Source organism: Tauraco erythrolophus, chromosome Z (assembly GCF_009769465.1).
Source record: "Tauraco erythrolophus isolate bTauEry1 chromosome Z, bTauEry1.pri, whole genome shotgun sequence".
In the NCBI taxonomy this organism is placed as follows: domain Eukaryota; kingdom Metazoa; phylum Chordata; class Aves; order Musophagiformes; family Musophagidae; genus Tauraco; species Tauraco erythrolophus.
Window position 1 is genome coordinate 73,003,167 of NC_141496.1, and position 16,097 is coordinate 73,019,263.

The 16,097-nt window shown below is 41.7% G+C and overlaps 1 protein-coding gene across 1 annotated transcript in view; it reads left to right on the top strand.

The window, feature by feature from the left end:
* Positions 1-13,359, top strand: part of ROR2 (ROR family WNT receptor 2) — a 51,248-nt gene extending 37,889 nt beyond the window's left edge. Inside the window, exons 5-9 of the mRNA XM_086629904.1 lie at positions 2,482-2,609; positions 6,033-6,347; positions 8,138-8,383; positions 10,030-10,232; positions 11,917-13,359. Of these exons, the coding sequence (XP_086486030.1) occupies positions 2,482-2,609; positions 6,033-6,347; positions 8,138-8,383; positions 10,030-10,232; positions 11,917-13,359 (2,335 nt within the window). The remainder of the gene's footprint in view (positions 1-2,481; positions 2,610-6,032; positions 6,348-8,137; positions 8,384-10,029; positions 10,233-11,916) is intronic.
* Positions 13,360-16,097: the final 2,738 nt, after the last annotated feature.

Genomic DNA, 16,097 nt, shown 5'->3' on the forward strand with positions numbered 1-16,097 from the left:
TCAAGGGAAAGCATAATCTGTAAGGAGACTCATAAGTGCTGCTACTCCTGCAATTTTGTTGAAATCAACTGTTTTCTGAAGAAGACTAGTGTAATTTTGTCTGCTCGATCAATAGTACTAGTCAAAATGTATTCACTGAGTTGCCTGACCTGACAAGGATGCATGTAGAATAACAGCCCGGCTTCTGTCAGGGTATCTGACACCAGGTTACTGTTTACTTTTTCTGGCATCCATGGTAATGGTCATATCCAGTTTAGTTTAATCAGCAGTTGATTATAACATGGGAGAGGGGAGCATATGTGTGTGTATATATAGTATCTAAACTGTATTTAGAAGTTCTTGACAGAAATAAATAAACTGAGCTAAGTAAGAGATCACACTGCTTTTGTCACCAAACACGTGCTGTTTGGAGTGCTAGTTTTTACCGATTTTTTTTTTTTTTCCTTGTTCTGGCAAGAGAGCCTTGCACTGAGAGTTGAAGTGTGAGGTACAGTTTCAGTTAGATACATTGCAGACTTTGTTCTGCAGGATAGGCATATGAATTTGCTCTCGAGAAGAAGGTCAAATAGGGGTTTCATATTCATTCAGCTCCTTATGGGAATTGCTGACTTCCTACTGAGGTGGTCAAGGATCATAAAACAGGCACAGATGAAATGCTTTGATATTTTCGTCCCTTCAGGCATGATGCAGTTGTTGCAAAATTAGAGGTTTTGTTATGAGAGTGAAAGAATTTCACTACAGGAGTTAATTGATTCTGAAAGACTCCTCCTTTACTTCATCCACCGTAATCAAAAACTTAAGTATTTTTGTGGAAGCAGAACTTGTTTCAGAGTTTGTAGACAAAATGTTGCTTTATGGATATTTAACAATCATACCGTGAGAGGAAATAAACGCCATACCTGGACAACAGCTGCATGAGACACTTCGTATCACCATAGTTTATCTAGCAGCTGTGTGATAGATCTGGTCTTGCTAAGTCATTGTCTTTCTGGGAGGAAAGAGAGAGATGCTGCTCGAGTAGTCATCAATGGCTTAAGCTTTTGGCTACACTCTTCAGACAGAACTGCCCAACCTTCCATTGCTGGAGAGTTTATACTTTAAGAAATAGAGGTAGCGTTTCCCTGAAGAGATGAACTGTATTAGAGAGACACAGCAGAGGAAAAATGGAAGGAAGTTCCTAAGATAAAAAAGATATCGGAGATAATGGGCTGTGCTTGGCACTGTGTGGGTATTGGGTGGTGTGCTCATCATGGCTAGGTGTTGTCAGGCGGCAGGTTTTTGTGCTGATTTGGCCCAGCTGAAGTTACGTGGTTTTACACAAATTCAGTGGCAGTTTTGTCCTGCTCATGTGGCATGCTAAGGAACGGTGAAGGTATTTGTAAGAGAAGTGGAAACACAGGTGACCAAAACCGATACTGATATCCAAAGATGACGAAGTGCAAAGTGGAGAAGAGTATTGAAGTAGTACTTCAAAAATCACTGGAGTGGGAGAGGTACCTCAGACTTTTGAACTGACTGCTTATTTACAAAAGCTGCATAAGCTTTTGGGTGTTCTGGGATTACTCTGGAGTCATAATTTATAGGTTATGTTTTATGCCTTTTTTGGTCCTTTATGCAGTGAATGACATGATGTGAATCCATCAGACAAGTGAATCCTAGCACAGAGGCTGTGCTGTGCCAGAGGAAATACATGACGTACTGGATATGAACTCCAAAGCCCCTTTTCATTGCTCAGACAGTTACGATCTACAGATCAGCTCTGTATTATTTACTGGGGTTTGGGGGATGATGTGTTGAACCACTGAGCCTTTAGGCTAGTGCTTTTATGCCAAAATATTTATGCTGATGTAAGGGACTAAAATTTGGTCTGAAACCTCATAGAATTGAAAAATATATTAAAATACATGCTGGAAGAGGAATTTGGCATTGACTCTTGACTAGAGAGAAGAGGAAAAGAGGTTAAAACTTTGATTTCTTTTTATTCTGTTTACCTAATTCGGAGTTCAAAATTATTATGTGTCTTAATTAAAACTTGGCAAGGTCTCTTCTGCTATTCGCTACAGGAAATGAAGAAAGGGAGAGGGAAGTGGAAGAAGAGAACCAACTGTTTGCCTAATTGTATGAGGTGCAGCTAGATGCCAAAAACGCATGGGGACATGTAACAAGATCTATGTTGCTGTCTCAGTCTAACAGCTTTTTAATGGATTCATCTGTCAAATCTCATTACTATTAGCATATGATTTTTAAATTAATCTTGGGTTTTGGTTTACTTCTTTCTCTAATGAGCTATTTACAGGGTGCCTCATTAATACTTCTAAGGTAGCGTAGAGAGAACTGGAGGAGAAAGCTGCACCTGGAGAATGGAACAATTTCAGACTTAGGGCCTTTTGAGGTTTTCTCCTTTTATAAGAATATATTTTGTAAAAATTCATTGGGAAAAGCTAAGCTTCTGCTTATAAAATCCTAACCTCTCCTTTGCAGAGAAGATTACCATGAAGATGGGTTCTGTCAGCCATACAGGGGAATTGCGTGTGCACGAATCATTGGAAACAGGACCATTTATGTGGACTCCCTCCAGATGCAAGGGGAAATTGAAAACCGGATTACTGGTAAGCTTATACATCTCTGTAGCAGGGCAAAAACCATTCATGAAAACATCCAGTTCAGGTATAAGTAGTTCTATCATCCTTTTCAGTTTTATTGGCCAATGACTAAGACATCCTTATATTAAGGTTTAGAGGAGATGAGCCAGTTTCCCACTTGTGCAGTTAGCAAAATTTGGATGATGAATATCTGCTGTCATGTATAGAAGCTTTTTCCATGTCCTTAAGTAAAATGTCAGAGCGTTGACTTTGTAACAGCTTGTAGTTTATACTGGGGGTTTTTGCACAATGGATTCAAAGAGAAGTTTTTTTAAAAACTAATTGTAATGTAGTAAAAAACTACTGGGCTTTTATTTTCTTGAAAAATACATGGTGGCTTTTCCCTTGTATTTCCTCCCCTATTGCATAATTCCAGCAGAGTTTGGATTTCACATTAATTTATGTAAAATAAAAGTTGACCTTCCTGTGCTCTGCCCCTGCTGATTCTTTCTGTGGTCGTTGTTTTCCTACAGAGTCACACGCATGCATCCAAAACCTTAATGACTTTTAATGAGCTGTACATCAACATGGGTGTTCTTCACTGGACCTCAGTTAGCTGACATAAGCAGCTGTTACTCTGATGTGCACAAGCAGAGCAAGCAAATGAATTCTTGGAATAGAGCAAACTGTTTATCATAATATATAGCAAATTAACTCAGTCCAGCAGGAGCTTATTTGCCTCTGGCTAGGTATGGTTAACTGAATCTGAAATTTTAACATAACTAGTTCCCAAAAAGAGTTTGACTTCATTTGTTAGTTCTGTCTCCTTAAAGGTATTACCTTAAAGGCTCATTGTCAAGCCAGAAACCCAGGTTGTGGTTTTTCTGCTCTTGACATGCTGATCAGATTCTGGGACTGGCAAAATCCAGGTGCTGACCTTTCCTATGTGGTTATGACTCATTCCCCTCCCTCCTTTCTCCTGTACTCTGTTGTAATTTGTGCCTCTTTTACCATTATGTCATTAATTAATTGGTACTATTGATACCATTTGTTCCTATGACATAATGCCTGTCCTGTTTGCATGTTTTTCAGCAACATGGAAATGTTCAGCTATCTGAAATAATTAAATTTTAAACTCTGTGAATTAGGTTCATAATGTCCTTTTAAAAAAAAACCAACCACCCACAAACGAAAATAAAAACAATCAAAAAACTGTGACATCTTCCAGAAAATGTTTATTGATCGAGTTGTACTTGTTTCTGGATTATGCAACATGGGGACATTTATGACCTGGCTGCTGGATCCCTAATACCACTGATTATTGGTTAGATTTTGAGGCTGGAGGCTGGGACTCTGGGCTGGATTTGAGGAGAATTTCTACTGGAACTGTTCTTTTTTAGGAAAGCGCTGTGAACCACCATGTAGAGCTGCCCAGCGCCTAGCTAGACAGTAAGGGTAATTCGTTAATAATACTACACTTTCAAACTATATACATCTGAAGGATGTACCAAATGCCCTATGCAAAGTAACCCCGAGGATTTCACAGCCTGCTTGGTTCTTACGAGCCTTTTTATTTGTAAAACAAGTACTGCAAGACTGGGTGTTCTCTGTCCATATGACAGGGCGTTTTTGAAATTGCAGTAACTTGTTAGAGTAAAAAAAAATAAAATCTGCTGTATAACCACTGCTGAGATTTTGCTTATACTTCTACCCATGCTTCCTAAGTGCAGTTTTTTGGGGAAGGTCTCAGTGCTGGGCGCCCTGGGGAGGCTGCATGTGGGAAGCAGTGACACCTACTGCCTGACGCCAAGGACAGGTGGCAAGGGGACGGGTGACACCTGCGGGGAATTTTCGTTATGGATTTTCATTTCCCCACTGTGCCGATGTGTGAAATACATTCCCTTTGTCTCGACCGCACCTAGTGCAGTTCGGTCCTGGCCGTGAGGTTAGGTGAGAACTGCAGCCTTACATTAAAATTAGGAGAACGTTTCTGGAGAAGAACTTGAGACATGACTTGAAAGACTGGAAGGCCAACAATAAAGAGAGCATGGGCCTGACCCCTGACCTGTGGATAGGTGTGGCTGGCAATGTCTTCGCTGTGCTGCTTAATGTCTGTTTAATAACTAAAAAAAATAAACCCCTTAGCTGTCACCATGCAGTCCTGCAGTCTTTGGTGCCTCCCATGAAAATAAGGACATGACTGTGAATTGTGCACTCTTTGCTCATGCTGATCTAAACTCTGTAATGCCTTCATGAAAGTTAGTGTGGTGTTTCAAATAGCAGACAGGGACCTCTTCGCTCCTCCAGGTTTATTTTTTCCCTGTTAGTCTTCAGGACAAGCACATGTCTCAGCTGTCGTCCGAGGCCTGGTATCATGCTTCCGTGCAGTCTTCCCTACTGACTGTCAGTTATATTCCTGTGTTAATATTCCTGTATTAAAATAAGCAAAGGTGTAAACAGCACAAAAGGCTGGAGTTGGTGCTGCTTGCTGCCTGTGTGGTGTTTAGGAAACAGCAGGAGATTCTCTGATGGCAGGTGGCAGTAGGAAGTAGATGGCTGAAAGGAGAGAGCTGGACAAGAGGGAAAGAATTGATTTGTAGGTTGTAAATAGACTGCTGAATGACTTGAGCTGCTCGTTTCCTCTCTTTTTACAGTGTACGTTGGTGGAACGTGCAATCTAGCAAGCCTCACTCACAAATGATGCTTTCCAATTCCTACGTTTAAAGCTTGATTCACCCCCAGATACATGATGCACATGCACGTTTGTCTGTTGTTTGCAATGTGCAAGAAAACTCCCAGATAAATGTTAGTGTGTAGTTGCTGACAGCTGAAGGGGAGGATTAAGTTCCTAATTCATTATGACATTCATCTTAATGTGATCAGTATGCTGAGATTGGTTACATTAATTTTTCCCAAAACTGCTGCCTGTTAGTCTTCTCATGTCTGTTAATAGCAGTATCTCCCCACCTATCAATGGCACTCTTCCTTTTGCCTGTCAAGAGTTGAAAAACACTTGTCTTGCTTATTGGTCAAAATGTCTACAGGAGGAAGAAGCTAGGTGATCCTTACTCAGATTTTACCTAATTAGGAACTTTGGAAATACATGCCAGCATCCTGGCAGGTGTATCTTGCCTTTGCTCTTTATCCTTTCAAGTTAAAATTAGTCAAGCACCGACAGTTTGCTCAGTGTTAGTCACTTGGATAACTTCCTAAGAACTGAGGTCCTACAAGCTCTGTGCAGATGTCAGAGGGACACTGGGATGCTCGGTTTGCTTTCTGCATTTGTCAGCTCTCCTTTCAGCAGAAATGAGCTAATTTCCCTGCCACTCAGTAGGCTTTCAGACTCTCAAGAAAAGGTGAAAGTTGTGAAAGGAAGATGACATGAAAATTACGTTGTTTCTCATGCTTTCTGTGAATTATTACCTAAGCAATATTTTTGTTCCTTTCCAGCCGCATTTACCATGATTGGCACTTCCACGCATTTGTCTGATCAGTGCTCACAGTTCGCTATACCATCCTTCTGCCACTTCGTGTTTCCCCTGTGTGATGAGCGCTCTCGGACCCCTAAGCCGCGGGAACTGTGCCGGGATGAATGTGAAGTTCTGGAGAACGATCTCTGTAGGCAGGAGTACAACATCGCTAGGTCAAACCCACTCATCTTGATGCAGCTACAGTTGCCTAAGTGTGAGGATCTCCCACGGCCTGACACCTTGGAAGCTGCCAACTGCATAAGGATCGGGATCCCTGTGGAGAGACTCAGCCGATGTAAGTCTGAATGTTTCATCACTGGGAAAAAGTAGGATTTGTTGCTTCCTCAGGGTGTCTGAGAGTCAATACTTTACCAGTCAGTCTTTTTATAAAGAAAGTGCTGCTATGCTCGACACTACTACTTTTTGTCATGTTAATACTTGAACCTAATCTTGCACTGTTTAAGGTATAGTTAAGATTTCGAGGAAGTTTAAAGAATGTTGCTTAATACTGAAAAAAATTATATCAACCACCTTGGGCTATAGAACTCTGTGGTCACACAAACAATTTGACTCAAATTCACAAGGGACAGCAGTGAGTTGCAGGCTTTCCTTCCCATTTGCCTACCCCCACTACTGGCTCAGTCCTTGCCTTTCTGGATGAGTCCCCTCCATACTGGATGAGTCCTCCTCCTACAGATATTTGTGACTTCTATTTACCTACCAACAAGCCTCAAATAGGCTCTGGCAGCTTCAATGGAAAAAATTGTTATGAAATTAAACATTTAATGTTCATTCTTTCTATATGGAAATCCACAAGAGTATTAATCCTGTAAATCAAGCATGGAGTGTAATTGTCTTTCTTCACCCACACAGGATTGGTGAAAACATTCATCTCGCTTCCGTGAATTTATATTTGCATCCAGGAGTAGAAGGGCTGTTCCGTTGTCACTAACTACATGCTGACAATTTTTCTGTCTACTCTGTTTCCTAGCAACTAATCACGACCCCCTACAATGTTCAACAAGGAAAGTCAAAGAGACTAAAGATGTTTAAAGTTCAAAGTGTAATAAGACTGTTCTGAATACCTGTTGTCTGAACTCACAGTTAGGAGCAGGGGTCATGCCGTAATGGTAGGCATGGGAGACTTGCTGTGTGCTAGTAAGGCAGTAGTCTAGTGTAGATGAGAAGCAGAAGTAACTAAGAAAACAATGACAGAGACAAATCAGGCAGGGAAGAGGTATCAAGCAAAAGGAAAGAGATTAAAACAAAAACAAAAGTCTGTCAAAAGTCGTCTGTGATCCTGAGAGCCAGCGATGCTCCCTGTAGTAGAGCAGCTGCGATGTGAGTACCCTGGGGTTTGGAGGAAGGGCTTCAAGAGAGCTGGATTCCTGAGGGCTGGGGAGGGGGGCTCAGAAACATGCAGAAGGTAATGTTGCAAATGTACAGGAAAACGCGCAGATCAGTTCAGGTGATACTTATGGGAGACAAGCACTCAAAAAGTACGAAGAGAGGATAGCAGCAAAACAGAGACTAAAGACAGGAGTTGAGATGTGAAAGTGATGTATCTGAAGAGAAGAAAAGCCTGAATCCTCTCTTTATAAAGAAGAAAAGAATAAAAAATTGGCAAGAGGCGTTAGAAAATGCTGCACTAATTTCTCTAGGAAGTGAGCAATGTGAGCAAGACAGGAAGATTATGAGAAATAAAAGTGGCGGGAATTTTACACTGTTGGCATCTGAAGACTTTTGCTGAAGTGAAACTCGTATCTCTGATTTAGTTTAACTTATCTTGTCAGGTATCTAAAGGTCCATGCACGCTCCTTCATATCAACTTGCCCTCAGAGTTACCAAATATTGGTGTGTATAGCCATATTGCTGAGACACTCCAGGGCAGAATCCATAAATAACTGGATGTAAGAGTATAGATACTCGCAGAACTGAAGTTTTAAAACCCACAGCTTCCACTTAAATCCTGAACTAAGTTCAAGTACTTTTTGCATACATGGTCTATGCACTTCAACCCTGCTGGTCTTGCTGGCCCTTAACGGTTTTGTTATTTGCAACGTTTTGTCAAACCCTGTGTTGCAGATCATCAGTGCTACAACGGTTCTGGAGCAGACTACAGAGGGACGGTCAGCGTTACCAAGTCTGGCCACACTTGCCAGCTCTGGGACTCCCAGAGTCCCCACAGCCACGATCTGACAAGCACACAGTTTCCAGAGCTAGGTGGAGGACATGCGTATTGCCGAAATCCTGGAGGTCAGATGGATGGGCCCTGGTGTTTTACAAAGAATAAAAACGTACGCATGGAACTGTGTGACATACCTTCCTGTAGTATGTATTCTCTTTCTTTTTTCCCCTACTACTGTCCTGAATCTCGTGTGATTTTGTATGCTCCCTGTTTTTACAAGTGCAATTCGTTTAAGAGGGTTATGCTTTCAAATGTTTGCAGCACCCTTTTTTTGTGATCTAGGCATTTAATATTTTCTGGAGATCGGAGCTTGTGACTGAGATATTGTGGCGCTTTTTCATTACGTATTGTTGCTTAAGCTGAGATAATAATTAACGATACTGCTGCAGTTTGTGTTCTAACTTGTCAAGTGCCAGGCTTGATGTACGTGTCACCTGTACGTGTTTGGTTTGCGCACACTACGCAGTGGTATATTGCTTTTGCTCTGTACGGCAGCTTGCAGGCAGCAAGGATTTTCAGACCCTGTAGAGGGAGATATAGCACCGTGTATGGTGGGAAGCAAAGTTTGTGAAATGCAGAAGCGGAGATGCCATCAAACAGATGATCTTAGCAGAAAAGTCCTGCAGTATCTGCTAGCAGCTCTGTACTGCGCAACTGATAGCACAAATAAAAAGCACGTCTCTCATAGCTTCATACTGTCCCTGCATTGGTGCAGCCTTCACTCTAAGAGCTGTTATAGCGGTAGCAGTCTGTGAACACAAAAAAGCAACTTAATACTCTGCTTCTTCAGGAAGAAAAGCATGTTTCCTGCAGCAACAAATGTATCATGGATGCCATAAAAGTGTTTCTGTTACAGATTGCCTGGATATTTAAGAGCGCTCAAAATTGACATGAAATTTCTTAGCTACTTCACTTTTTTACTGTAACATGATTTGACATTTATAATAAATTTCTACATTGCATGTAACATGGTGTAAAGATAACACTGGGATGTGGTTGTGGGGAAAGCAGTAGCCACAAACAGCAAAACCACGGATTGCAGAAAACATCTCAGGCAGTTCCAATGAACAGAACATTTTGGACATCATTATGCTTTTCTAGAGTCTCTCGGTATGAAGAAAAAAAGCATTTTAGGAAGGTTCCAGAACAGTCTTAAGTGTATTGATGGCTTTTTCATGTCTGTCTCACTGTGACATAAAAGCACTTTAAATCTGTTAAGTACAGAACAAATTATGTCTCTGCCAGTGAGAAGTGAGATTTATTTTGTTCTGGGTAGAAATAGTACCAGTGCCGGTAAAAAATGGGGAAAGTGCTGATGAAATGGCTGAAGTTGGGCAAGAAGGCCAGACGGCAATGTTATGCTTCGGTTTATCATGTTGAGTTCACTGCTTTATATACTGTGATGAAAACTACTCACTGTTTTTGTCCTCTGAACAAGATAATGCAATGATGCTCTGATCTATGTTCTGCTGTTTCCACAACCAGAAACCTCAAAAATAAAGTGAAATAAACCACATACTGTTACAGTACAGCACATTAACTGTGGGGCTCCTAGCTTATCTTCATACTGCTAGTTGCTATGTCCATTCAAACTTCTTTGTAATATTTAATGGAAAACTATGGAGAATGGGGAGAGGGTAATGTGACTTCTGTTTTCAAGCTACAGGAGTTTGCTTTTTGTTTAAAAGATAGTATTAATAACTACCTTATAGCTTTGGGTTTTTTTGCTTTACTATCGAATGCATTAAAAATATTTATTGTAAACAATGAATATTTCTATGCCTGACAGGTCCACATGACAACAGTAAAATGGGAATCCTCTACATCCTGGTTCCCAGCATAGCCATCCCTCTGGTTATTGCCTGCCTTTTCTTCCTGGTCTGTATGTGCAGAAACAAGCAGAAGGCATCGGCTGCTACACCGCAGCGCCGCCAGCTGATGGCATCTCCTAGCCAGGACATGGAAATGCCACTCATTAATCAACACAAACAGGTATTTCTTCCAGAATTTGCTTAGGCCATGTATTTCCAAAATGTTGTTATCTTCAGGGTCTCAGGCTGTTGGTGTTGAATTGAGCTATGTTGCAAGGGACCTAATTTTCATACTGTGCTGGCCTTCTGCTTACGTGAAGACCAGGTCTTGCACTCACTAGCTGCATCTAGAAATCCTGGCCCTGGGCAACAGCTTTCAGGACAAAGTATTTTATGACATTTGCCCTTACCTGCCAATCCGCATTCGGCCTATTGTCTCAGTGACTGGAAACGTTATTTCTGATCCAGTCTTCAGCCTGCAGCTCATTTCCACTCCTGGTAATGACGTGGATGGTTTGCTTGCTGAAAGCAGGATGCACGGTGGGGTTTCATGTCTAATCTGTGGGCTCAGGCTGCTGGTATTCTGAAGCACCACCGAGCAGGGAGCTGAGCCGGGGTGCAACATGTTTCTAAGGCTGTGTATCACAAAGGATGGTGAAATGAAAATGGCTTTGAACGTCTATCTACAGATCTCAGCTCCTGCATACTATTTTCTGGGTCAACTAACTGGTCTCCGTGCTAAAATCTTGTTCAGAGCTGATGCTGAATTTTTGATCATAGCATTTACAAGATGCAAGCTCTAAAAAAAAGTGCTTAGTTTGGAACAATTGGCAACATCTGTTCAGGAAACTGTAGAATATTTGTGGGATATTACCAATTGTAACAAATTGCATTGAGTTTGTGTGATAAGGAGGAGGTTTACTGTCTGAGTCTGGTCTGTTCTGGAAACTGTCTGGTCCAGTCCACAGTCTGTTTGCCTCTAAAGTCAGAGCTTGTTCCCAAATCGCCTGTTTGAATCTCTTTCCACCCTACCCTGCTCCCTCCTGCTGCAGTGCCCTGTGTGTGAAGCTGTGCCCACTGCATCTGGCTTGGTCAGGGACTCCTCCAGCCCATGCTGCTCAGGATGGACCCATTAGATTACTGTTGCAAACTCCCTTGCTTTTCCTGCCAGCTGCAGGAGGGCAGATCTGGGGATTTCTCACTCTTGGCTTTCCCAGCTTTTCCTTTGTGTACCAAAGAAAAATTCCTTCTTCCTTCTGCTACTTTCCCACTTCATCAGAGCTGGCGTGAGGTTTCTCAGTGAGGCTACTGTGTACTGGTACCCAAAGGCAGGGGCTGTTCCTGTAGTGCAATAGAGGAGAAAGAACATCTCTGCTACTGCAGAACCGAAAGAGAGAGGTTTGGTTCCTCCTTCTGCTGAAAGGGATGTTTCAGTTCACCCTCAGGCTGCCACCTCCTCAGACAGTGCCCACAGCTTTTCTGACAAAACTCCAGTGGGCATCTCTGGGCAGATCTGTAGGGCAAGTGCAGCTGCAGTTAATAGGCATCATCATCTGCTAGATTTACTCTGAACCAATTATTTATTTAGCTTGCAGGAAATATGGTTGCTCCTTTGTAAAAATAATTATACTTATTATCTTGCAGCATAATTCAGTTTACACTTCTGATAATAGTATAACTCATTTCAAGGTTAACTGTAAAATCAATATACTTATGTGAATATGCAAAAAGCTGAACAGTTATTTTGGCCCAATGTGTTTTTCATTTGGAGCATCTAACCACTGGGAGCTTGTCTAATACGAGACTTTGTTGTTTAGAAAACATTGTGATATTTTTACCGACTATTTTTCTTTACTTCGTTTCAGGCTAAACTTAAAGAAATCAATCTCTCCACTGTGCGTTTTATGGAGGAACTAGGAGAGGAGAGATTTGGCAAGGTCTACAAGGGGCATCTTTTCGGTACAGCACCAGGTGAACAGACACAAGCTGTTGCTATCAAGACACTTAAAGATAAAGCAGAACTGGCTCTTCGGGAAGAATTCAAACATGAGGCAATGATGAGGTCACGATTACAGCATCCAAACATTGTTTGTTTGCTGGGAATAGTGACAAAGGAACAACCCATAAGCATGATTTTTAGTTATTGTTCCCACAGTGACCTCCATGAGTTCTTGGTGATGAGATCTCCCCATTCGGATGTTGGCAGCACTGACGATGACAAGACAGTAAAATCCACTCTGGAACCAGCAGACTTCTTCCACATCGTGACTCAGATAGCTGCAGGAATGGAATATCTTTCAAGCCACCACGTTGTCCACAAAGACTTGGCCACTAGAAATATACTGGTATTTGATAAACTGAATGTGAAAATATCTGATTTAGGCCTTTTCAGGGAAGTTTACGCTGCTGATTACTACAAACTGATGGGAAATTCCCTTCTTCCTATCCGGTGGATGTCCCCTGAGGCTATTATGTATGGCAAGTTTTCTATTGATTCAGATATATGGTCGTATGGAGTTGTGTTGTGGGAAGTTTTCAGCTATGGCCTGCAGCCATACTGCGGTTATTCTAACCAGGATGTCATTGAGATGATCAGGAACCGACAGGTTTTGCCATGTCCAGATGACTGCCCCACGTGGATATACACTTTGATGTTGGAGTGTTGGAATGAATTTCCCAACAGAAGACCAAGATTTAAAGATATACACAACAGACTAAGAACATGGGGAAACCTTTCTAATTACAACAGCTCAGCGCAAACCTCTGGGGCAAGCAACACCACACAAACAAGTTCTCTTAGCACAAGCCCTGTTAGCAACGTCAGCAATGCTAGGTACATTGGACCAAAGCAGAAAACTCCAGCTTTCCCTCAACCGCAGTTCATACAAATGAAAGGGCAGATGAGACCGATGGTCCCAGCTCCTCAGCTTTACATTCCAGTCAATGGTTACCAGCCAATGCCTGCCTATGGTGCCTACTTGCCAAATTTTTACCCTGTCCAAATTCCAATGCAAATGGCTCCTCAGCAAATGCCTCCGCAGATCATTCCCAAACCAGGCTCCCACCACAGCGGGAGTGGATCCACCAGCACAGGCTACGTAACAACTGCGCCTTCCAATGCGTCGGTGGCTGACAGGGGTGCTCTGCTCTCTGAGGGCACGGATGACACGCACAACGGAACAGAGGACATCGCTCAGAATCCCGTCCAGGAGGAGGAGGAAGAGGAGGGCTCTGTGCCTGAAACAGAGTTGCTGGGCGATAATGACACACTTCAGATGGACGAAGCAGAATTTCAATCAGAAGCCTAAGGAATTTGGCCTCATTACTAAGAATTTCACATCACTTCCATGTGTGGAGACTGTACATCTTTAGGCTTCATAGCAGTGATTTTGGTATGACTAAAAGAAACGAAACTAAAAAACCTACATCCATGTAAAGTGCAGCAGTAATGATATACCAGGTTTATTGACCATTGCCACCATCAGATTTTGCAGATATGATGGTATAGAATTGCTGGGTTTAATCTTTTTTACTGTCCTACAGTTCTTGAGGGAAGCTGCTTTTCAGTTATGTACTGTTGCTGTGCAACGTATTGCAGAGTAGCATTGCACATCATGTATATCATGATATGTGAGTGTAATGTTAGTGAATTATGCTTAAACCAATAACACAAAAAGGAATCCAGCTATGGTTGCAAAATGGCTCTGAGCATAAAGAAGTGCCCTGGATGTGATGGACGGCCTAGTTTATAGTATTTATCTCTTTGATATAATGGACACGGGATTGTTGTTTGCTTTTTGAGTCTGAAAAAAGTTGAGAATACTGATCCGTGTTTGTGTTACAATAACCAGAAAGGTAGGGAAACTGAACATGAAATTGGCTGTGCTGAGTCAGACCATGGGTCTGTTCAGCCCAGTAGCATGTCTCAAAAGGCTATCAATAATGTCTGCCCAGGGAAGACTGCAAGGGCAGTTTCCCTTGTAGAATTTCCCCAGGGTATTTCCCCAGCCTCCAGCAATTTGTGGCTCAGGGACTTCCCAAGCCAGAAGTGGAATTTTTTTCTGTTTAATAGCCCTCGATGGAATTGTCTACCATGAATTTATCCAAATGATTTTGAACCCACATAAACATATAGCATCCACAACATCCTGTGGAATAACATGAGAGGAGAGAGGATGACTTGCTTTCATCATTCCCAATGAATGACTGTGACAGAAGCTTCCAAATGAGATCATCTGACTGCATTTGTGAATGAAAGTATTCCTTCTCTGCTGTGTATTTTCAGCAGCAAGCAGCCTTAATACACTGTTAACCAAAAATGGGGATATTGTAGGGGATATTGTAGGTGTGCACTAACTTAACAGTCCAACTTTAATTGCATATTGGTTATCAAGTACAGAACAGGGCTCCACATGTATGTTCCTACATTGTAGAAGTGTTGGGTTTTGTGCGGGGTTATAGACTTGCTTGATTTACCAGCAATTACTGCTGGATTGCATGTGAAACCATGTTTTTTCCTGCCTCTTTAGTGAAAATGGATCTTTGAACTTTAGAAGACCAAAATAAGCAATACTGTACAAAGTGCTGGTTTTGTGCTTCTATTTGCGGGATGAATCATGTAAAGACCTTTAAATGTAATTTATGTTTTACTACATTTTATATACTTTTTTTCATTGAAATATTTGGATTTTTGAATGAATGACTTTATAACTTAACCATTTACAGTATCACATGTGGTGCAGTTTTATTGTATTGCCGTTTCATTTTGTTAAACATGCAGACAGGTCCATACATTTCATGACCCTTTCTGTAATACGAGCAATACACATTCTCATTGTAGCGTTGTAGCCAACACACACTATAGCTATAGGTTGTACATCCAACATGGATTATTCAATAAAGTGATGCAAAAAGTATGTTTAAGTATGTTATCTTTATAGTTCCTACAGCCACTGTTTTGTTATGGTACTTTGTGGAAATAGAAATGGCTACAGTTCCTGAGGTTGCAGGTTTCATACCTAAACTACAACTTCTTATTTTGTCACATTGGGATTCACTTGTAAGTTGTGTATCGTTGTGATCTACACCCTGTGTTCATGGTATGACAGCATTACTGATTTCCAGCATTTCACCTGGATTTGGAAATGCACTGGTAGGAATAAAATATGAAAGCTTTATTACTTGTGTTAATATAATGCAGCTTTGGGTGCTATTATTAAATAAAGGATAAATAAATAAAAAAAAATATGAAGTTTATTTACTTCAAATTCTTTGTTTCTTCTAGGTTTCACATTCTCAGATTAATGAACTTCATTAATCAACTACATTGGCTTCCCTTGCTAACTTATGGCCTGAAAAATGGAGAATAAGTGGTCCAGTTACACCACAGATGCGTTAGTGAGAGAAGAAATATAATTAGCAAACGAGTGGCAGTCAATAGAAGCTTCTGTACAGCACTCTGAAGTTCAGCCTGTGTCTGATAGTCAGAGCACTACAGCTTCAGGTGCTTTGGGTGTAGTTTGGGAAGCTCCTCTTTCCCTTCTTCAGCCCTTGTAAACTCAAGCCTATAAGTTGCTATATTCAGAAAAAACAGGACAGATACCTATACTGACTTTCCCATGCTCGTTAAGATGTGTACACGCTCTCAAAGTGACAGTAGAGGAGCGGTACACGATTCTGTAGGCTGGCCTTGGTGATAGACACAGTACTGCAGAGGGTTTTTCTCCCCTCTGTTGATGTGGATGCACTTCCTTGAGCTGCCACGGCCGGAGCCATAGCAGCACACCAGCACCTCGTCTGCAGCTCAAGTGATCATCTCTGCACAGGTAGTTGCCACTATCAGTGTGTACATGGCTACTGTAAGTCATATGGATTGCGTGGATTGCCAGTGACTTGTTGCTTTGCAACTCCCCAGGCTACTCATCCCGTGATGTCTGCTGCAAAGACCGAGCCAGAGTCGGGATCTACCGTTCCCCCTCAAGATTTGGAAGCAAGGCCATGCAAGAGCAGGGAAGGGATGTGGTAAGTGGATGGGACAAGGTGTTAA